Source organism: Scomber japonicus, chromosome 18 (assembly GCF_027409825.1).
Source record: "Scomber japonicus isolate fScoJap1 chromosome 18, fScoJap1.pri, whole genome shotgun sequence".
Taxonomy (NCBI): domain Eukaryota; kingdom Metazoa; phylum Chordata; class Actinopteri; order Scombriformes; family Scombridae; genus Scomber; species Scomber japonicus.
Window position 1 is genome coordinate 7,775,747 of NC_070595.1, and position 22,962 is coordinate 7,798,708.

The window sequence follows — 22,962 nt, forward strand, 5'->3', positions numbered from 1 at the left end:
AAACCATAAAGTTTAGACCTTGTATTAAAATGTAGAACATGAAAAGAATGTTGTTTTTCCAAGAAAAGCTGATTTCAAGTTAATAGCTATTAAGGGCATTGCTCATAATGTTTTATGATCACGCCAGTAAATCTATACAGCTTTATGGAGGAGATTTACACACACATTGCATTCATATGTGCACACTCAGCGACCACATAGCAAGTCAACACCGTTTACTTATGCACATGCACAGGTTCACACACACTGCACACACCTGAATATACACAGATTTAATAGATGAAATCACTACATTTAAAAAAAAAAAGAAAAAGCACAAAGAGATCATTGAGCACTGTCTTAAATTAGCAGGTCTTAATGCCTGCATACCCATGTGCTGTTTTGAGGGTGTGATTCATTGGCACTGATGTTATTTGACATTCTGATGGTAAAGCCGTTTTTTTATCTGACTCATGTTGTTTCTATGACAGACTTAATCTGTATATTCCTGCTGTATGTCTAAATTGGTTGGGTTTTTTTTCTTATAATGAGCTTTGGAGCATCATATCTGCACATATATGTGGTGTGTGTCTGTGTATGACAGGTGCGGGGATACAAAATATGTGAATAATTAATAAATAAGCAGCTAATAAGCTTATAAAAAATGTTTTGCTTCACAAGAAAAGAACAAGGAACATGGACCAAACAGAGCTGTTTGGTCCATGTGTATGTGTGTGAGGTGTGAGAGGGGAGCAGTTGGTTAAGCCTTACTACCAAACACAAAGCCCTCTCTGTCAGACCTATATCCATTACTAAATCTCCTTGATTTGTATTAGAAGCCTGTTCTCCTCTTAGCTGTGCCAGTCTCACAACCCGCCACCCCCGCCCCCCATCCTACCCAGGCCCCCCAGCTGCCCATGTAGGGCTGCCAACACTCTTTGGTGCTTGCATCTTATACATTGTGTGTGCGAGTGCACTTCATAAGGGTGCCAACCCTGGTGCTTTACCCCCTAGACAGAGGCCTATGCCTCTGAGCCTAGCAACACCTTGCTCCCATGCCAGGCTGCCTGCTCCCCTAGTGGAGCTGTCTCCCTGCTCCTATAGTCCCCTAACTAATCCCATTAGAGGCTGGGTGAAGGCCAAACACTCTGGGGGTATGGGGGCGGGTTAGGGATGGGATAGAGTAGTGGTGATTGGAGGAGACAGGGTCAGAGGGAATCCCTACACCCCTACCTTCTCTCTCCTCCTTCTAGAGGACAGCTGAATGTGGTTGAAGGGACAAACTCCGCCAAAACCATCTCCTTGCACCACCACCGCTGCTAGTGGCTAGCCCTAGCATGCTCCCATAAATCCCCTTGGATCATGTCTTCCACAAAGAACAACAACAACGCTGATGATGTGGTAAGCACTTTCACGCCAGCATGGGAACAACCCCAACATGCGCTCTGTAAGAGTTTGTGTACAAAGAAACAAATCACAACTATATAAATCACAACTGCTGGCCAAAAAGAGCATGAGATATTGTGTGCACATGTGTGCATGTCAGTGTGGACTTGGATATGTGTGTGGAGATTGGATTTGCTGTAGCTACATCTCAAGAGGCACAGGGTCTGTCAACAACCACGGAGGAGGGTTTAATGACACAGCGGTCAAACTCATTGCTTCACATCTGCTCAGTGGCTTAAAAAGCCTTTGATGTAGGCTAGCTACACAGAACTAAAGCACATGGGTAATTATCTCCAGCGAGCTCCTTCACTGGGTGAGTTCACAAATGTGTCCTTTCCAGAAAGTAGAAGGAAGCCTCTTTCTCGATCTGTGCAGTGATGATAAAATTAAGAGAGTGGTGATTTATTGTCATAGCTCCTTCGGCTCTATTTGATATCTGATGTTATCATGAGCTGCTTGCTTTTAGCCTGCTGGAATATCAGCTGGGTCACACATCGCCTCAGAGCAACAATTTTCTGCTCTTTCCAGTGTGAAGAGTAAAAACATGTGCTTACTCACAGTGGAATCAATTAGGAGATCCCATAGTGTAAAGAAAAGAAAGTTCATCAAATATAAAGAATATCAATATATAAAGAAGAAGTAGAAAAGGACTACAAAGAAGATAGAGAATAATGAAATAGAAAGACCCACGATCGGATCAGCCTCTTTGGGGGGCAAAAATTAGTTGCACCAAGTCCCTTCCCACATTCTATGCAAAATGTACAGTAGTCCTGTATTATTGAAGGCAAATTGATACAGATATGCATCATGTGAGCACTGTGTCAAGTATTTTGACGCAGGGACCCCATTAACCCCAAAGATGAGGCTTCAGGACCCAATTTAAAGGTGCACTCCATTGATTTTACACATAAAGTTCAGTTTGCTAGTTATGAGGAGAACTACTCAGCCTGTGGAAACTGTTGTATAATATCTTGTGTGGAAGTGGAGGAAGCCCTCCTGAGTGTCATAAAAATTGAACATGACGCTTAGTTTGAGCTTGAGGCTTAAAATGTTCTCACAAACTAGACGTGTGGAGTGGATCTAATAAAAGACACAACTCAATTGCTTATGGGAATGGTAGGATCCTGTGTTTTTCAAGCATGACCCAAACTACAGAGTAACACTCAGGATAATTCAGCATTGTATGTTTTGAATTATTGTGAGTCCGCAGCCTTGAAACACTGCAACACTTTGGGGTACCCTTTACAGTCCTGCTCATACTGCACCATACTTACTTTATTGATGAACAGTCCCAAATTCCTACAGAAAATTACAATTCATCATATTACCACATACCAGTTGTCACACGGTGAACCCTTTGGGGCTTTTGGGGCCTCTGGAGATCTTGGGGTCCCAGGCAGTTGCCTACTTTAACCAGCCTGGTTAGGACCCATGCCAAAATTTTGTGAATATTCACTAAAGGCATAGATCAGTCAAGTGATATACCATAACTTACAAATGTATACCAAGAAAGTGCACCAAAATTCAAGATTTTAATAATGCTGTTCAGTCATCTTTAGTATTTAAAATATTCCACTCTAATAAAATAAACATAAAATGTATATATTTAGGTTTGCTTATTTTATTTTAGGCTAGTTGGGAAATTTTAAATAGTTATTAACCATACTTATTTATTATACCTTTAAATGCATCATTACTTATTAGCATTGCATTATTAGGTCTTCATTTTGTCTTGACATCTACAAACTTTGACTTGTTGCAGAAATTGTCTATGAGTAAGCAACACTTGATTACAGACAGTTCCTATGAACATGTAACACCTCCTGAAGTGTGCGGTCAGAACAGTTCCCATCATAAAGGACAACTGACACTCGTGCAGTTAGAGAAGTGACAGAACAGGCCGCAGCAACCACCTTGATAGAAAGAAGAAAGTCATCTACAGAGATGAGATCTAGACATGAACGACCACCGACCATCCACCAACAGACAGGCGCAGAAAAAAGTCACACACCCACACCCAGACTCCCTATAGAGCTCCGTCGGCACCCTTGACCTGCACCCTGATGAGGCCAGAACAGGCGGAGGAGGAGGCGGAGGTGAGCACAGCTATACCTGCCAGCTTTAAAAAAAAAAAAAAATCCAAGCCACTCTCATCTCCCAAAGACAACGCTCCCATCTTTGTGCCGGTGGAGGGGGGCGGGCGGGTGGGGGTGGGGGAGTGGAGGGGTAGGGGTGGGGGGGTGGGTGGGGAGTTGTAGGTCCTGAAGTAGTTGAGGTGGGTGGGTAGGAGGAGATGGTGAGGAGGGGAGAGGAGGAGAGGGCGATCAAGGGAGGGGAGGGATCGGGAGCTGGGTTGGTCTCACCTGGTCTCACTCCCGCCAGCATTGGCAGTGGGTGGTGGGTGAACGCCATGCGGGGGGACCTCGTCTGGGAGGACAGGGCGCTGAAATCGAATTTCCCCGGCTTCTTAAGAGAACCAGGCGATGAGAGTCCTGGTAAAAAAAGGGGATCAACAAAATGGCAGAACAGAGACGAGGTTTTAATTAAACATGGCTGCGTTTGCTTACTTTGACTCTAAAAAGAAAAAAAAAAAAAAAAAAAAACTTATCAAGACTTTTTTTTTTTAATTTACAAGAATCGAATGATTATGATCGACTGAAATCAATGGATTGATCAATTGATTCATTCATTGATTCGTTGATTGGTTTAACATACAGATGGGTCGACTAATCTCACTGTCCAATAGTAGTCTGATACGTTTGGGTACAGTCAGCGGGCTGTACCATGTCTGTCAGATTCAGGGGTGACAAGGTGTTGGGGTTGAGCGGGAGGACGGGCATTGAGGGCAGGGTCCGATGAGAGGCCATGTTTTAAAGCAGCAGGGGGGGCCGGGGAGGGGTTTAGAGTGAAGGAGGGGGGTTGATGGGAGAGAGCGGGGGGTGGGGTGGGGGGCACAGTGTCAGGAGAGAGAAGAGCTGGGAGATGCGATGGCGGTCCAACTATGGTCGCCGCTGTAGTGCGACATCGAGAGCCATTGAAAATCGATTGGAAGATGGCTCCTCTTTGTGAAGCCTTTTTAAAAAAAAATAGCAGATCCGAACTAATCTGACTGATCCCAGACCAGGATGATCTCATAGCACCCCCCGACGGTCCATCCTGGTTTTAAAAGAAAGCAGCTACAGAGCGGCGCGGGAACACAGTCAACAAAACACGCCGAGCAAACTACAGCACTCACTGCAAGTTGTCAGGATGCCTCTTTAGAATGAATGGGATTTTGGACGGACTCATATCTGGGGCAGACTGTGTTTTTCCAAGCCAAAGCCAGCATGAGCTACACCACTACATATAGCTGCAGAAGAGCGTGCCAAAACATACATCAATGGATTCCTCTGATGTAGTGCCCTTATGCTTATCTGACTGTCAGGTATTTTATGATTCTGCCTTTAAGACATACAGTATTTCATTTAAAAAAAAAAATTAAAAAAAAAGGAGCTTGACTTCACACACACATACACACACACACACACACACACAAGCTGTTCAGGCTGGGTGGCGAGCACCGGGCAAACTGCCAGTAAAGGCTGGATGGGAGAGCTGCAGAGAGATGGAAGGAGTTAAGCGGTGGAGGAGCGGTGACGGCATGGCCGACACACATAGACAAACATTAAAGTGTCCCCCTCTGTCTATAAATGTCGTCTGAGGCTGAAGGACTGCATGAAATATCCCTCAGTTTGGTAAAAACGGGCACACTAAGTATAGGCCGGGCTCACCAGCGGACCAGAAACATGGCCAAAAGTGTGAGAGCTACAGATAAAAGAGGTTCTCTTCTGTGATCAAGGCCTCGTGCGGTGGGCACTGAGGGAATTTATTTTGATGTATGGTAATCCAAAGGCGCAATTTAGAATTTCAGGGTTTGAGGAGCAGCGCCAAATGGTGTATTTGACCTCTGCTGGGAACCACAACGTTGAATATAAGATGAAATAAAAGGCTGGAAAAGAACAATCCATAAAACAGAGAATGATGAGGAAGTGAAAGTATAGAGAAGTACATCAGCGAGGATACACAGACCTCATTATACTTTCTTCTGGAACATACTGTGCTTGTGTATTGTTTGCATCAGATTTGCTTGAAGAAGAAAAAAAAAAATACAGCGATAAACAACCTTGGCAAGCAAAAGCCTCATAAAGCACTAAACGACACAATATTCACACATATAAAACAAACACACTCAAATAAAGACGTGGGTAATTTCACCATGGCCCAAAGAGATGTGGAAATAGATTTTATGAGCTCAGCGTATAAAGTCTAGCAGAGCAGATTTCTGAAAAGCTTTTTTTTTTTTTAATGCTACACTGGGAAATGTTTTTTATCACTATTTACCCACAATGCTCATAGGCAGCATGGGCGCAGCTGTGCTTGTGTGGGCACCGATAAGTATAGAAAAAAAAAAAAGGTGGGCGCCGGCTCTTGTGTTCAGCGAGGCACGTCATGTGACTCCACATGTAGGTGGGAGGAGCGGACACAGTAATCATTTTTATTTACTGTTGGAGAGTTTTGTTGTTCTGTTAAAATGTTATATGTTTGTAATTCCATGTGTTTTAATGACAAGATACTTCATACACTGTGAGTGGGTTTTTTTTTTACCATTTGGGCTGCTTTAGTGAGAAATGATGCAACAATTCCTACTTTCTCTTCAGATATAGATAAAATAAGACATAAAGTGACCTATATAGTATGTACTGTATGTGTATTTCACACATAGAAATTCATTCTGGGCAAAAAGGTCAGTGATGTTGCATTGTAGGTAACGAGTCACTGAGTCAACACCCTTATAATAAAGGAATAGATGAACATTTGCTTCAGACAGTGCATTAGTAGCATAGGTTTGTCATCCATATGGCTCAGATATTTCACTTCCTATAATGTGTTTTGAATCTTGCTTGGTAATATATTACAACCTATATAAGCTATTTATTGTACAGTGGGTTCACCTGCTGCTGCTGCAATGCATAACTTTAAGGAGCAGAGTAACCTTTCCTCTACAACAGCTGATAGTAAAAACAGAGTTCTACTGTCAAACTCTATATCATGGATGGAATGAGAAGAAAACTTTTGATATCCATGGGGGGGGGGGGGGGCTTTAAAAAATGAAAAGTAACAGTACTCATTATGCAAAAAGGCCACTTTCCTAGTATTATGATATCTATATTACATTATTGCATATAAAGCTATTGTTGATGCATATTTGTGTAGTAAGTAGAACTATTATTATAAAGGGGCACTATACCATAAGAAGTACTACTCAGTGGGTGGAAACAGGTGTGTGTCTTCTATGGGTCTGGAGGTGGGGCGGTGGGCCTAATGATGTCATAGTGATGTCTTCAGGTTCATCTCAGCTTAGCCATGAGAAAGCTTTCATTGCAATCATAAGTGGAGATCAAGGAGGTAAGGGTTGTCTAATGAAAGGTTTCTGTGTGGTTGCATTATGGGAAATGTAGGATATAGAGACTTTTGGAGCTTGACCCATACTACAGACTATAAGTCAGAGTATCTCTGCCTCTGCTGTTCAATATTTACCATTCCTTGTTTTTACTCTGTCTCTTATGAGTGCAGTAACTTTATGGAAGTGCAATACTAAATCAATGGAGTGCCCCTTTAACGACGTATTATACACTGTGTTAGTATTTGTGTGTAAAGCGTTGTAACTAGGCAGTATAGCTATCACATAAAAGTAGAAGAGTAACAAGCACAATATTAGCCTCTGAAATATAGCAGACATAAAATAAACTGTTTTACTATTGTAATTGTTAATACACACAGTTTTATATGGAGAATGTGTAATGTGACAATAAAGACAAACTGAATCCCAACATGTTGTGCCTCCACTTCCTCTGTGGCACATATAGCAGGGATGACTGTGTGCCATCACCATCATAAGTTCAATTATAACCAGCTTATTATGCATAAACAGCCTTAAATTATACATATTGTTTTTAGTCTCTGTGATATTCCCTAATTAGTTGCTATCTTGCTGAAATATCTGGTGCTATGTGGCTTCTCAGTGAGGAGCAGCAAATGAGACCCAGATGCCCAATGAAAGCTTTGTCTGATAAAGCTAACAGAAGTTACTCTGATCTCTCTCTTAATCTGTGTGTGTGTGTGTTTGTGTGTGTATATGTGTGTGTGAGCATACACACACACACAAACACACACATACACACACAGTTGTTTGTTCTACATTATTTCTGTGTCCTGCTCCTGGCACACTGCACAAGCAGACTGGCAGCCAATTGCTCCCATGACCCTCTAGTCTTGCCACGCTAACAAGCTGGCGACCACACAAACCCCTATCTGTCACAGAACGGGTCCGCGCACACACACACACACACGCACAAAATTCACACGCTCGTCACTCAGGTTAGCAAGAAACAACAATGTACATTAACAGAAACTGTGTCCCTCGTTAACTGACTGCCTCACACACCATTAGCACCTATAAACACTGAGGTATTGTGCTTCAGGCAAAGCAAGGACACCTTTGCAACACCGCAGCCACACACACACACACACACACACACACACACATATCACAGTTTTATACCCGTGACACCAGATAATTAGCTGAAAAGTCTCTGTCAGTATCACACATACTTAGGAAAAACCTTCCTGAAATCCCCCCCCCATCCTCCTCCACCTCCTCCTCCTCCTCTCCCCCACCTCCTTACAGTACAGTTGATAAGCAGCTTTTTTCCCGCCGCTGAGCAGCAGGAGCAAGCAGGCAAGAAGGAGAGAACGGAGCAGAGCGGAGCGGGAGACAGCGGACTTAATGATGAATTACATGATCACCTGCTATGCCTCAGAGCTTTTCATTCAGGTAGAGAATCACCTCCGGAGCAGGCAGAGGTGGAGGCCCTTCCCTCCTCCTCCTCCTGTCCTCCGCCCCTCCTCTCCTCTCTCCTCTCTTCTCCTCTCCTCTCCTCGTCTCTCACTCCCAACACCACCACCACCATCACCAGAACAGATGTCTGCTGTAACCCAGTAGCTCCCTTCGCTGTCGACACATGGAGGCGCCATCTGGACCGGAACGTTGCTCCTCTTCAGATTGGGGATGTGTGTGTATGTGTGTGTGTAAATGTAAATCAGAGAAAAAGACTGTGCTTAAATTTAGTTTTTTTTTTCTTCTCCCCCCGCGTGCACACCCGCATACCATTTGTAAATGTGCGTGTTAGTGAGTAAGCATGTCTCGGAGACAGAAGGCTCCTTGTGCGTCGATGACACACCTGAGTGCCTTTAGTCGTGTTTGTTTGGGTCGTGTGCTGTTTTTTTCTGAGGTGGGTTGAGTCAGGCCTTACGGCAGGTGGGGACGTCGCTCGTCGTCTCTGTCTAAACAAGCGGGGCTGGATGGAGCCGGCTAATGCTTCTACTCAACAATCCCTCTTTCACACACACACACACACACACCCCTCCACTCTCCTCCTCCTCCCCCTCCTCCTTCTCCTCTACGTCTTTCATCGCTTGCCTTCTCTCTGAGGCCTCGACAGCAAAATTACAGCACCCGGAGCACTTAGCTGCATGTTGTTGACAAATTCACACCGCCTCGAAAAACTGTGTTTGCATTCATGTGGTGTGTCACAACAAAGCGGCTGTTGAATATGATAATGCACATAGTTACACATTTAAAATACAGTGGACTTGGAGTCAGACAGTGTGTGTCAGTGTTTTTTTTTTTCTTCTTTCTTTTATCGCACCAGGGATGTCTTTATCCTCTCCAAGATGTCTGATTTATTTCACAGATTTACAACAACATCTTTGAGGCAGACAAGGCGGTGAATGTTATGGAGCTACTGGGCTACCAAAAGGCTTTGGTAAACCCACAATGGACAACAGCAGACATCTGGTAGAAACACAACCCCACCCAGTGGCAGCATAGCCAGAGAACAAGACACAAGAGAAGGATGGAGAGGAGGAGAGAGAAGAGGAGGAGAGAGGAGGAGAGAGGAGAGGAAAAAAGAGAGGAGAGGAGAAAGGAGAGGAGAGCAGCTCAGAGAATCCACAGGAATTGCAAACAAACTTTACAAAAAAAGACAGAGCGAGAGAGAGAGAGAGACAGAGAGAGAGAGAGAGAGAGAGAGAGAGACAGAGAGAGATATGTATACAAGTTGAGGGTGGTGTGAGTTGAAGTAGAGCATGTATACATGTACACAGTATAATGTTTAATGTTGTTCTAACCATGGTAAGGAAACTGCACTCCATCGCTCTCATGCTTAATCTTCCTCTCCTGCACACTGGCCAAATGGTGCTGCACTGAAAGGCCAAACAGGGGAGAAGGGAAGAGTTAACAATGGAAGAGGGGAGGGGGGAAAAAAAGACAGAGAGTAAAAAGAGATGGAAAGAATGAGAGGGAGAGAAAAGAGGTGGCGGTTAAATAATAGGCAATCGGGGGATTTTAATGTTATATAGTGCAGCAAGTGTCGCTGGCGGTATTAAAATGGCAGCATGTGAGTGGGAGTGAGTTACACAGTTAAATCGGAAAATACATGAAAATTTAGCAATTTAACAGAATCCCCCGAAGTCAAATACTACACCCGAGAGATATGCATGAAGTCTATTAAAAACACATTTGACATGTTACCCATACTCATGATGGTTAAAAGTGCTGTAAGCCAAAGGGTGAGTGGTTATGATCTCAGAGGTGAATGGGTGATTACACTGGCTCGGCTCTGCTGTGATACTTAGGAAGATAAAAGAGAAGGATTTGGATGTTAAAATGGCATTTTGGGAAATAAGCTTATTGGCTGTCTTGCCAAGAGTTAGATTGAAGGATTGATACCTCTCTTGTGTCTGTCTGTGCAGTAAATATGAGGCTACTGCCAGCAGTTGGTTAGTTAAGGTTAATGTAAAGGCTGGGAGCAGCTCGCCTGGCACTGCCCAAAGGTAACGAAATCAGCCTATGAGCACCTTTAATGTTGCCTTTACACAGAAAGTGCTTCAGCTGCAATCTTTAGCCTGCTAGCATTTAACTAGCGCATAAACATGGAGGTAATTACATGGACGCAACTACATGGAGGTAACTACAGTAGCACATACCCATGGTGTTAAACTACAGTAGCACGTCCATAGAGGTAACTACTAATTGTGTGTTGAGGCCTGAGCACTCAAACTGTGCCTAAACGCATCCTGTGTAAACAGACAAATATAGAGCTAGCCGCTACTGCTGCTCTGCTAACATGCTACTCATCCTAGTCTCCTGCATGCAGGAGTCACATGAATTCTTCTCATAATGATTAAGTGTATTTCCCAAAATGTTAGACTATTATTTTATTATGATATATAGAAGAACAGAACAAATAAACATGCCACTACACTAGCCTGAAATATTTTGTTTTTCTTAATAGCTTTACTCAGACAGTTAGCTTAACTCTAATGACCAAAATCAAAACACAGACAGGGATAATTCAATGGGATTTTTTATATTGTACTCATTGTCTGTTCATTATTGTTGTTGTTTGATGGTTATGTGGTTACTGCTGGCTATACAACAAATTGCCCCTCGGGGATAATAAAGATATCCTTGATCCTTGATAGACTTTACAATCACACACTCACACACAGACACACACACACACACACATACATAAGCTACACGCAATCCTGGAGTCACACTCAATAAATGTTAGTGCTAACGGAAAACAAAAAAAATCCGTCTATGCTACTCTTCTCACTGACAAGTCAGACAACAAACACTATAAACAGTTCAGTATGCTCAGTTTGTGGTCTGGATAAAAGGTCAGTTCAGCCAGAACAAAAAAGAGACTCGTATTTTATTTGCCAAAGTTTTGAGATATACGTCAGTAAGACTTCTGCCTCCACCCCATCACAACAGTGGTGTGATGCTCATATAAAAAAATAAAACGTTAGACTGGAAAAACTCCACAGTAACATGCCATTTGAGAAACAATGTTCCAGCCTCTCAGGATGATCTTCAGACCTCACTGTGGACATTTTTTCATAATGATATTTTTTTTGTTTAATTTGAAAATAGTCTCCAATGTAGACTGTTCACAGTGAGGTCTATGGGTGGGACACTGTTTTCTATACAGAGACGCTGCTGTTGAATTTGTCCAATGTCATGTTTCAATGCTTTTGGCAACACAAGTAGCATTTCTGTCTCTTCCATTGTACTGGGGTGTTGGCTGAAGGTTCGGCGACAGCAATCTAAAATCCCCTGAAAATAAAACCAAAACTATTTGCATGGTCAAACCACGAGAAGTAACTGAGAAAAAATTTGCTTTTAATGTCTTTTAGGCTAAACTGGCCCTTTAAGTTCCTGCTGCATGTGAGAGAAGATGCTATAACCTGACCGAGCATACTGACGGTTCCTCTACTTCAGACAGGCCTTGCTCTGCTCGGAGGGGTTTGGGGGGGGCTTATATATTAGGTATACGGTTGTAAGTGGAATTGTAAGTGGAAGTGGGTGAGAAAGAGAGTGGGCGTGATGGTGGGGGGAGGGGGGCAAGTGATGAAGAGACGGGTCAACACAGCTCAGAGGAAAAAAGGGGGTGTGTTGGTGGAAGGAGGAGATGGTGGAGGAGTCGAGCTGGGGCTTTTGGTCCATGTCAAGTCAGTCAGTGCAAAATCAACTGTGTTGAAATATAAAGGCATAGTTCAACATGTTGGGAAACATGCTTATTTGTGTTTTTACTGAGAGGTAGATGAGAAGATTGACACTGCTGGCATGCCTGTACGATAAATGCGAGGCTTCAGCTGACAGCTGGTTAGCTTAGCTTAGCATTAAGACAGGATAAAATGGGATGGGGAAAGAGCTCACCTGGCTCAATCTAGGTAACAAGACTTGCCTACCAGCACCTCTACAGTTTACTAATGAATACATTATATATCTCTTTTGTTTAATCTATCCAACCAAACTAAAATGTCAAGAAGTCACTGCACCCAGTAAAGAAAACCCTATAAAATCACATCATCATATTTTTACACTTATATAGATGTAACATTGTTAATTAATGAGCTTTAGAGATGCTGGAAGGCAGATTTTGTTACCTTTGGACATCATGAGGCTCGCTGTTTCCCTATGTTTACAGTCTTTATGGTAAGCTAGGCTAAATTGTTGTTGAGCAGTGACATATTTAGTGTCAGTCTTCCTATCTCACTCTTGGCAATAAAGTAAATAAGCATATTTCCCAATATGTCAAACTATTCCTTTAACATTAGAGTGAAATATTTGAGTATTTCAGAGTGAAATATTGAGGTTTTCAAATTCAATGTAAAGCCAATACAAGCCTAAAGAGAAGCATATTTTTTCTTTTTTAATGTGACTTATAAATCTGTTAATTGTTTCAACCTCTGTGTGACTTGATGTGGACCTCGGCCCAGCTCCTGGAGAGGCAGAATCTGATGGAAAGCTTATGGCGGAATTACCTGCATCTACATCATTAGGCCAACCGCTGGACTGAGAGCTGCTGCCAGCCGCCGGGGAACGGCCTGAGTAGAAGACATCGTCCACCGGGCTCTCCATCTCGCTGTCGTCAATGGACTTGCGCTTGTTGGAGCTGAGAGGAAAGGAAAAGAGAGGAAGGAGTTTGTTTAGTTTAAGAATGAGAAGTATAATGAGGTTAGAGGGATGTCTTTTGTTTTTATTGTTTCGTTTTACTTGAACTTGCATGTTAGCTTAAATGCCAAAAAGGCACAGAGAAATGCACACGTATCATTTGAGGGACAATCGAGGACAAATGTGAGTGCTTATTTCCCCTGGAGTCAGGCATGTGTCTGCATAAAATCAAGAGGAATGAAAATTCAAAATGTCAAGGTTTCCCTTCAATGTTTTGTTTTCATATTATGTTTTCGCCACGGGGGACAAAGCAACACAACTGGAGACAGCCAGACAAACATAAGGCCGGAATTTATTCAACATGCTGTATCCATACTGGCCTCGAGCAGCCGCACGCTAAAAAACTCAAGCGCAGAAAGTGTGTACAGTGATGCTGGAATGCCTTCTTGTGCACGTTTGCAGATTCTTATAGACTCATACATCTGTGACCAATAAAATAAAGGGGGTTGTGAACATACAGCGTTTCACCGCGGATCCCAAAATGTTTACATGTGTGCGCTCTGGGTGTGTGTATCTGTGCGACAGCGTGCGTGTGTGGCTTTTGTGCAAAGTGTGATGCAGGGGTCTGTGTTACATTAGTATCAAGGGAGATATTCTGTAATGTGTAACTACCTCCGTGGGAGACTTGCATAAAGCTCCATTTCAGTCCTGCAGCGTAAGATGAGCGGGAGAGAGGACGACGGAGGGAGTCGGGGGAAAAAAAAAAAAAAACGGAGACAAAAGACACAAACACAGACAGTGTGACGGACAGATCGGTGGGAAAAATGAGAGGGAATGAGGAGGATTAGCAGTGAAGAAGGGAAAAAAGGGGAGGGGGGAGAAAAAAGGGAGAGAAAGAGCACAATCAAAAAGCAGAGCAAGCTAAGCATCAAGAATACATTAGACTTAAAGAGGTTAGAGAATTAAGAAATGAAGAATATTAGTACAGGAGAAAATACATTGTGAGCATGTGTGTATTTTTAGTGTTTAGCATGTGTGTGTGTCTGTGTGTACCTGGTGGAAGGGGTGGAGGTGATGGAACGCCGTCCCAGGGTCACCTGGTTGATGTTATAGTAGCCAGGGCTGTCCAGATCAGCCAAGGAGAAGTTGGGACCGGTCGCTGTAGCCACTGGAGCTGAGAAATGCACACAAACAAACACACACACACACACAAGAAGAGACACATCACATATACATATAATACATATATTAACAAAAACAAATCAGCTACATACTGTAAATAATGACTTTATTTTCTTGAAGGATGACAGGTGTTATTCTATTTTTTTTTTTTTTATTGTTAGAAATTGCCATGAAAAGACCAAATCAAAAATGTGTTAAAGGTGCCAGTATACTCGGCCAATGGTAATGGTAAACCCCCTTTCTCCTAAACCTTTCCAACAAAAATTTGTACGATTTTCCAAAATGAGATCGACTTGAACATCTCTCTCTAGCTCCGTTTTTTCTTTCGTCACAGAATCGTTCATATCACTTTTCACGTGAAATAAAATTAAAACACTATGAATGTCTTCCAGGAGACCCTGTTTGAAAATGTGCACTATTATCTACATATTTCAATGTTCACAGGGTCAGTTATTCACATTTCACTCTTTCTTTAAGCGTGACCAAGCACTCCAAATTGCAATAAAACACTTTTGACTTCCGATGTGGTTTAACAACATTTCGTACGAACTATTTTCGAGCCGCCACTTAGCCCAGCCGGTCTCTCATGACTTTTCCGTCTTCCCTTCTCCGTTTTGTGGCTGTCGGCCTCAAAAAGCCTTTTTCGTTTCTACTTCACATGTCAATCTTTCAAAGTGGCTCACGAATATATAGTTAATTACAGCTGGGCAGTGTAGTTTTAACGTTACACAAACAGTGCGTTCGTTGGGGACTATTTTCAGCGGCGGATTAAAACACATTCGGTGCACTGGTGAGTATTTAAGTATTTACAGCGGCAGGGCGGTGTATGTAGGCCTGACTCAAATAAACTACAGTATCCATGTTCATCATAATAATAAAAGAACATGTCATTTGGTGTGGCTCACTCATGTTTTTGAGGACAATAATGGACTTCTGTGGTGCAGAAGAAGACACTATATGAACCTTTTCATTATTTTGACAGTAAAGAAAATATAGAATATCACCAACCTTGTGTTTAAAGTGTAATTTATCCCAAAAAAGTAAACCCTCCCAACCAAAAATGTATATTCTTTGTATATAAGGAATGCCACTGTGTATAATTTTGCTATTAAGGTGTTATAACATATAACATAAGTGACTGTCCGAAGTGTGATGACAGGAAGAATGTGTTGTCTATCGTGTCAAGAGTTTGATGAGGAAATTATAGCTGTGACTCACTCTGTGACACGCGGACCAGCTCGGCTACGTTCCACACCCCTGAAGTCACAAAGCAGTCCTGGAAACTCAAGTGGCCTGGGTAAAAAACAGAGAGAGAGGGGAGGAGAGAGAGAGAGAGAGGAGTGTGTGAGGAAGGGGACTACAGGGTAGATGCATATACCAAACATGCAGAAAATTACATGTGCACATGGATGCACACACAGTACGGTACAGAATTCATCAGTACACACACACACACACACACACACACACACACACACACACAAAGGGAGCTGAAAAACATGTGTGTGGAAAGGCTCGACACACTGCTGGTGTCATCCAGTGGGACCATGTGTTTTCTATAAGATACAACAGGCCTTTTGGTTTGGACATTGTTTTTTACTGTTGACAGTTCAACACACGCAACCAATCAGGTCGATGAAGAGAATACAATCTCCACACAGACAGCTGTATCATGTAGCGTGCGCTGCGTGTTATGATCTTTATGTATATAACATGCACATGTATATCAAAGCATATATGTAGGGGTATAATAATGCGTAACAGGTATTTGACCAGTAATAAATACACGCACACACACATGCACGCAAACACATACACATATTCTTGTACTTTTATTGTTATGAGTCCATTAATACTGTAACCTCAACCTTAAAAGAAAAAAAATGGTTTAGTACAACTTGGATGTTAATTTCACATCTCTGGCCATCTTATCGATGAATTATGACCACTACTTTATACTTACCAGAGTAATTGCTGAGATGTGGGAACACGATGACATTGCTACAGCAAAGTAGCCAAGTTCATGCATCATGAAGCACTGGCTTTTGTTTCTGCTTCCAAATAAGTCTGACTCATCAGAGAGTTTGTTAAAAACCTGTACGTTAGCCTGACTGCTCAAGTTTCTTGTCCTGTCTGACTCTCTTAAGCTAATTTACTGTATTCCCAGGGGATAGCAATGACCTGTCATTATTAATAACAGGAATTACAGCAAAAACTTCAGTAAAGACCTGAGTCTCTTTACACTTTAAACCCTTTTGACTAACATCCACTCTTCTAACCTTCATTTTAACATGTATTTTTATATGTTTCTACCTTTAAAGCTATCTATACAGTAGATGATATTTTGTACTAATAATGAATCACATGACTAGTTTTTGTGAAAGTAGAGTAGTGATGAACTCACAGAAAATTCAATTGTGTTGTTCCCCACTTCTCTATATACTGTAGCTTTACAGCTTCCTCTGTTTTCCTCTAAAAAGCCTGTGTAAGCTATGCTAAAGTTAGCAACTAGCTGGAAAACATTGTAGACTGAGAGCCAAATATTTCCTTTAAGAGTTATTGGAAACACAAACAGAGCTAAAAAAAAAAAGAGAGAGAGTGAATATTGGACTTATATTTGCTAACACAGCTTCAAATATATGCTAATGTTATGTTGTACTATGTGTCTGCTGGATGTGTAAAAAGGCAACTGTTAGCTAACACGTTAGCCATGAAATCTTAAAGGTGATACTCAGCTAAATGCTACGTCTATTCTTAAATCTGACCTGAACTTAGGATAGCTGATTGATCTGAAATAGGTTCTCATGAGGCCAAATGTACTAAAACACACACACACACACACACACACACACACACTTCAGTCAACATTGACATTCTTTATAATGCAGGTATCCTGTGTAGTTCTTAAACTATGTTTGTGCTCCTGCAATACAGCGTGTGTGCCTCTCTAAGTGAAGTTTGTTGTTCAGTGTAGTCTATAATGTCCACATCCATGATATCCACGTCTATATGATGTGTGTATAAATCCACACCCTTCCTCCTTCCACCCCTCTCTCCCTCTTTTATTCCATCCCTCTCTCCAACTGTCCATCACTTCTCTCCTCAATGTCCTCTTTACCCCCTCACCTCTCATTTTCTTTTCAAACCCCCACCCCACCCGCCCTTTCGCTTTTCTCCCCTTCTCAAACCCCCTCCCCCCACCCCCACCACCCCTTTCTCTTTTCACTCCATCCCTGTCCGGGTTAACCGCAGCGGGGACAGCGCATGAGGTCAGTGCTCTGCTCAGCAGCGGCCATGTGGTTCCCATCTTCCAATAACGTCAGTGTGATTTATGAGTGGCCCGCCACAATCCCAGCACAGCCCCACGCTACAGTACCATCAGCTTTCCTTACCATAATAAACCTCGACCCAACTCTGCCGGGACACACTCGCACACACAGAGGGCTGTATGGAGGAGTAGTGTGCGTACATGTGCGTGTGTGTTAGCCTCTGTAGAGATGACTGCATGTATGAACGGGGCTGTTTGACACATTTTGAACGATCAGCTTGACACACATTGTATATAGCAACTTACCATTTGGTGGGGGCTTGACGTCTGTGTCTCCTTGCTGGTTTGAGCTGTCTGATTGTCCTGATTGTTCTGAAACAGAGAGAGAAAGAGAGAAAAGAAGTCATGGTTAGTCAGGTGGACAGATGTCTGGACACTACCCAAGGTGAGGGGGCAGGTTAGCATCAGAGGGAACTCTTCAGAAAACTCGATGGGAAATGGCGCCTTCTTTCATTCTTTCCACTGAGGAGAGACAGACATGGGACCGAGATTAAAGATGGCTGCATATTTCCGCTCAGGTTGAGCCTCGGTTGAAAGTCATAAAACGGCAAATCAAAAAGTTAATATCCTTACTGCTGGAGTCTGCCACGCTGCAGAAATTGTTTTTCCAACTTACTCGAAATAGAAATAGACGAGTTCAGTTTGGAGTGTCTTTTAAACTTTTTATACTTTTTGTTTTTGCTTTTTTCGCTCCGTTCACTCTTTCTACACTTTTTTTTCCTAAGCTCTACCACCCACTCAGACATACACCCACACTATTTTTGTTAAAAAGTGAAAGTTCAATAGAGTGTTTAAGGTCTCTTTTAAGTTCAGGGCATTGCTTGGATCACCTTTACAGAACCACTCATGTCTCTTTTTGTACATTTCTTTCAGGGACTCCCGTTCAAAACGTCCACACACACTATTTTAGGCCTGTGACAGAGTAATTTGGGTTAAGCGGTCCAAAAGAAGAAACCTCAGCTTCTCCCGCTGGTGACTTCTAAGTTGAAGGGTGATTGTACAATGTACATTTTTGGGTTGTAGGAATTTGTTTGGATTGCATCTCTTGTGTGTGTTTACCTAACATCTATAGGGGTGGGCGGGCAGGCAGAGAGCCGCCGGCTTCTGCTAGTTTTGTTTGGCCTGCTGGCTGCCATTCTTCTTCAGATGCGTAATGCAGCCTCGTGGAGTTTTATGGTTGTATCATATATACCATTCAGGCCAATTACCCCACAGTGCTGAAGCTTTAAGGCCGTCCTGGGCCAAGTCTCCCTTCGCCCGAGCGTGGCCCCCTCTCACAGCCAGTACTAGGCCCCCCGATCTCAATGTCCTCTAAGCCCAAATCAGCGTCCTAATCTTGGGTGGCATTAGAGAAGTACGTGCCAACAAAACTGCTGCACTATTCACCCCGTCTGCCCGATGCCAAAACCAAGAAAACAAAAAGAAGACAAACAAAAATCACCTCATCACTCTGGGTCAAGAAGAAAGAGGGGAAACACACATGGATAGAGTTTCTTTTTTTTCTTTTTTCCCTCGCAAACACTCTTCACTCATTCTGCCCGAGTTAAGAGTCCATCTTCACGTCTTCCTCCCTCAATTCCTCCCTCTCTCTGCTTCTCTTTCTCTCTCGTGCTGTCGCTCTGTGGAATCCTGGCAGCCATCTTAGCGCTTGGCAGCCATCTTAGCTTTGGCGGTACCCATGCATTCCTGCTAGCTGACGGCACACCCACACACACACACACACACACACACACACACACACACACAAATAGACACACACATGCTTGCAAAGCACACTCTCTCTCTCACACACACACACACTCTCACACACATACAGACCCAGTGGTCTTAAAGATAAAAAGACCTACAGAGGATATGCAATGCTAACCGAGTGAAGATAAAACCACCGGGATGTTTGTCTGCAATCCTGCGAGTGTCGTGTTGCCCGTCTGATAGCATTTTATTGAGTGTACGAGTGCAATGAAATTGAGAGACGATCACAGATGTCAGACACACTTATAAAGTATAAAGGAGGACTGAAACAGCAAAATGAGGGAATCATTCGATGATGAACTGAGAATAAACGAAGCCCGGGGGCCTTTCTTATCGCCGCAGCCTTCAAAAACCCGACAATTCTGATCATGCGTTTCACGACGAGCACGAACCGTTAAAACCTGTAACGCCTCTGAAAAAGAAATATCTCCCTTAAACACTATGTGACAGTTTCCAAGCCAAAAAATTCAGGGCCTAGTTGTCATGACAACAGGAATAGCACACCACAGTTAAGTCCCTAATGATGAGTGGTTGTCGAAGCCTGTGTGTGCATATGTGTCGCTGTTTGCCGGCAATTAGTTAGAATGAAGATAGTAATATAGGCAATTGGCGTTGGCTCAATTTGTTGTTTTGTGTAAGTATTTCTTGGCACCGAACAGAGCGGCGGCCGCTGTGCTGCACTATAATGAGGCTTTACTTTATCAGTTTTTCCTGCATTTTATGGTGTTGAATCAATGGCAGTTATATTATCAACTAAATGTCTGAACTTGGTTTTCAAGATGTGAGAAGAGATTGATCTTTTTCAAATGGAAATGGTAGAAGATCGACTTTCAGATCAGTTTAAATGGAGCGATCTTAAGCTCCACTGCGAGCTGCCATCTAAGTGAAATATCTACAATGCTGGTTTTTAATGTGTTGCCTCTGGACGAGAGTTGTGAGCAGATCAACTGACGAGTGATGTTTTCCTTCTCTGATTGTTTCATTTGAAGGATTTTGGAGCAATAAAAAGGTGGAAGTGAGCAGTGTGAATGTTTTCCTTTCAAATCCGTTTAATCATTTGGTGACACTCCAGACTTCTTTTTTTTTTTTTTTGAGTCCTGACCCTCATGTTGAGAAGCGTTGTTCTACAACAATGAATGGTTTGTTGAGTATATAGTGCTGCAACCTAATGGCTTGAATTCACTTTCAATAATGATGATGGCCCAGTTTTTGCGGCCAAAAATGATGCTGATGAGAGCATCGAAACTTAAACGAAACAAAAACTTGAGCTGAAACACCCAACAGTCTGTAAAGGTGAGGGGAACTGCAGTCAGGTGATAATTTTCTACGGGCTTGTTGCTAGGGGCAACCTCTTTCACACTGCACATCATTTTTACCCTTTTTAAAAATACGAATATTCATCCCAGCTGCTTTGAATGCACCACTCCATTTGGGTTTGCTGTAATAGTTATTTTTTGCCTTCTTTTATTAATTATGCCTATGACTCTTCTTACTAAGTGGCAGTAATGAGCGCACTTCAAACCAACCACTACTGAATCTCAAAACAGGAAGGAGCAGCATTGTCTCCTGTGCATAGATGGGACCTCACACCCCAATCTCCTGGCAATCATTTCAAAAAGGTCCCGCCTGTCCATCTGTCTCAATAAGTACATCTATTACGGGTACAACAAGACAGACTCTGGAGATGCATGTTTATTTACAGGCATGGCAACACACAGGTGAGCATTAGCAGTGAGTATATGATGTACAGGTGGTGTTAAAGTTACCGAGAGGCTCTCAGCGGTTGTGTGCTGAGTGACTGCAGGTGTGGAACAATTATACCCCTTGAAGAATGAAAAGTGGGTTTTCATTCTTGCGGTGCATCACGCCATTTATCCCCTGATTGCGTTATCACCTCATCCTGTCTTTTAAGTGCACCTCCCTCTCCATTCCCTTTATTTAATCTGCACTACACCTGCACTAACAACTGGTTCTGTTGTTTTGTTGATGTGTGTGTGTGGATGGTGTGGTGCATTCTGTTTTCTTCTTTACATGAAGGTGCAAAGCTTTACTGAAGGGTTGTCAAATTAAATGCATACATTCCATGTCTCCAGATGGTCTGATAACCACTTTATTTACATGTATTTACATCTATTTTGACTAATTATCGACAGACTGATGAGGTAGAAGGAATGGAAACAGGAGAGTGAATAATGCTAATCTTTACAGTTGTATGTATTTTTAAGTTGATGGAGGAGAAAGAAAGGGAGTATTAGCTTACTGATTCTGACAGCTGAAGTGAAATTATAGGCTAATATAAACAGAATTAACTGATTTCAACTGATTGTTAGCTGGCACGGAAATACTTTTAGATATTGATAAAAAAAACACACACATTTCCTTCACATTTGTCTCACTAAAAAAATGAAGGGACATGCCAAGAAGTGCTTTCATTCTTAAAATCTCACTGAAATACTATTTGCCAACAACTACACTTTGCATGTATCTAAACCACTATTAAAATGCTGGTCAAATGTTCTCATTTTTTGTAAAAACAACAACAAATTGATTTCCTGGAAAACTGCTTTCATTTTTGGTATTGGAACATTGAACTACCTCATGCAGTGAACTATCTTGGACTATATGGAACATTAAACTATCTTGGACTATGTGGACCATTGAACAGTCTTGGACTATCTTGAATGTTGAACTATCCTGGATTATGTGGACCATTGAACAATCTTGGACTACCTGTAACACTGAACTATCTAGGACTATCTGGAACACTGAACTATCTAGGACTATGTGGAACACTGAACTATCTAGGACTATCTGGAACACTGAACTATCTAGGACTATCTGGAACACTGAACTATCTAGGACTATCTGGAACACTGAACTATCTAGGACTATCTGGAACACTGAACTATCTAGGACTATCTGGAACACTGAACTATCTAGGACTATCTGGAACACTGAACTATCTAGGACTATTTGGAACACTGAACTATCTAGGACTATTTGGAACACTGAACTATCTAGGACTATCTTGAACACTGAACTAACTATCTTGGACTACCTGGAACACTGAACTAACTATCTTGGACTATCTGGAACACTGAACTCTCTAGGACTATCTGGAACACTGAACTAACTATCTTGGACTATCTGGAACACTGAACTCTCTAGGACTATCTGGAACACTGAACTAACTATCTTGGACTATCTGGAACACTGAACTCTCTAGGACTATCTGGAACACTGAACTAACTATCTTGGACTATCTGGAACACTGAACTAACTATCTTGGACTATCTGGAACATTGAACTATCTTGGGCTATTCAGAACATTGAATTTTATATTCAAACAGAATGACATATTTAAATAATTGGGGTAGCAGTGGCATTACCTTAGTCGTATGGATGAACATGGTAATATTTTCTCTATGTATTACTATTATTATGAATATGCAGTATGGCTCACAGATTGGATGAAACGGTGTTACAATCCACATATATGAAACCATTTCAATCTAAATCTATTTACTGGTAGTCAACCGAATTTCATTTATTTGATAATAAGTAAAGGTTTGGTTTTTCGGTATTTGGTATCATCTTTTATTATGATCAATTTAATCATTTTTGTTTAAGTTCTATTTGAGGGCAGAATTCTGTCCATCATTCCCCTGTACTGTTTATTCCAATAAATCACACATTTGGCCAACTCATG

The 22,962-nt window shown here is 42.2% G+C and overlaps 1 protein-coding gene across 12 annotated transcripts in view; it reads right to left on the minus strand.

Moving 5' to 3' along the window:
- The window catches only part of nfixb (nuclear factor I/Xb), a 142,240-nt gene that overhangs the window by 14,919 nt on the left and 104,359 nt on the right, over positions 1–22,962 (minus strand). For 6 of the 12 annotated variants that reach the window (XM_053338398.1, XM_053338393.1, XM_053338391.1 and 3 more), the window contains 7 exons: positions 17,748–17,813; positions 15,392–15,466; positions 14,045–14,165; positions 13,664–13,699; positions 12,862–12,992; positions 9,655–9,729; positions 3,789–3,917 (listed from right to left, as the gene is read on the minus strand). In XM_053338398.1, coding sequence (XP_053194373.1) covers positions 3,789–3,917; positions 9,655–9,729; positions 12,862–12,992; positions 13,664–13,699; positions 14,045–14,165; positions 15,392–15,466; positions 17,748–17,813 — 633 coding nt within the window. The remainder of the gene's footprint in view (positions 1–3,788; positions 3,918–9,654; positions 9,730–12,861; positions 12,993–13,663; positions 13,700–14,044; positions 14,166–15,391; positions 15,467–17,747; positions 17,814–22,962) is intronic. The other 6 variants (XM_053338395.1, XM_053338402.1, XM_053338392.1 and 3 more) reach the window with 4 other exon arrangements.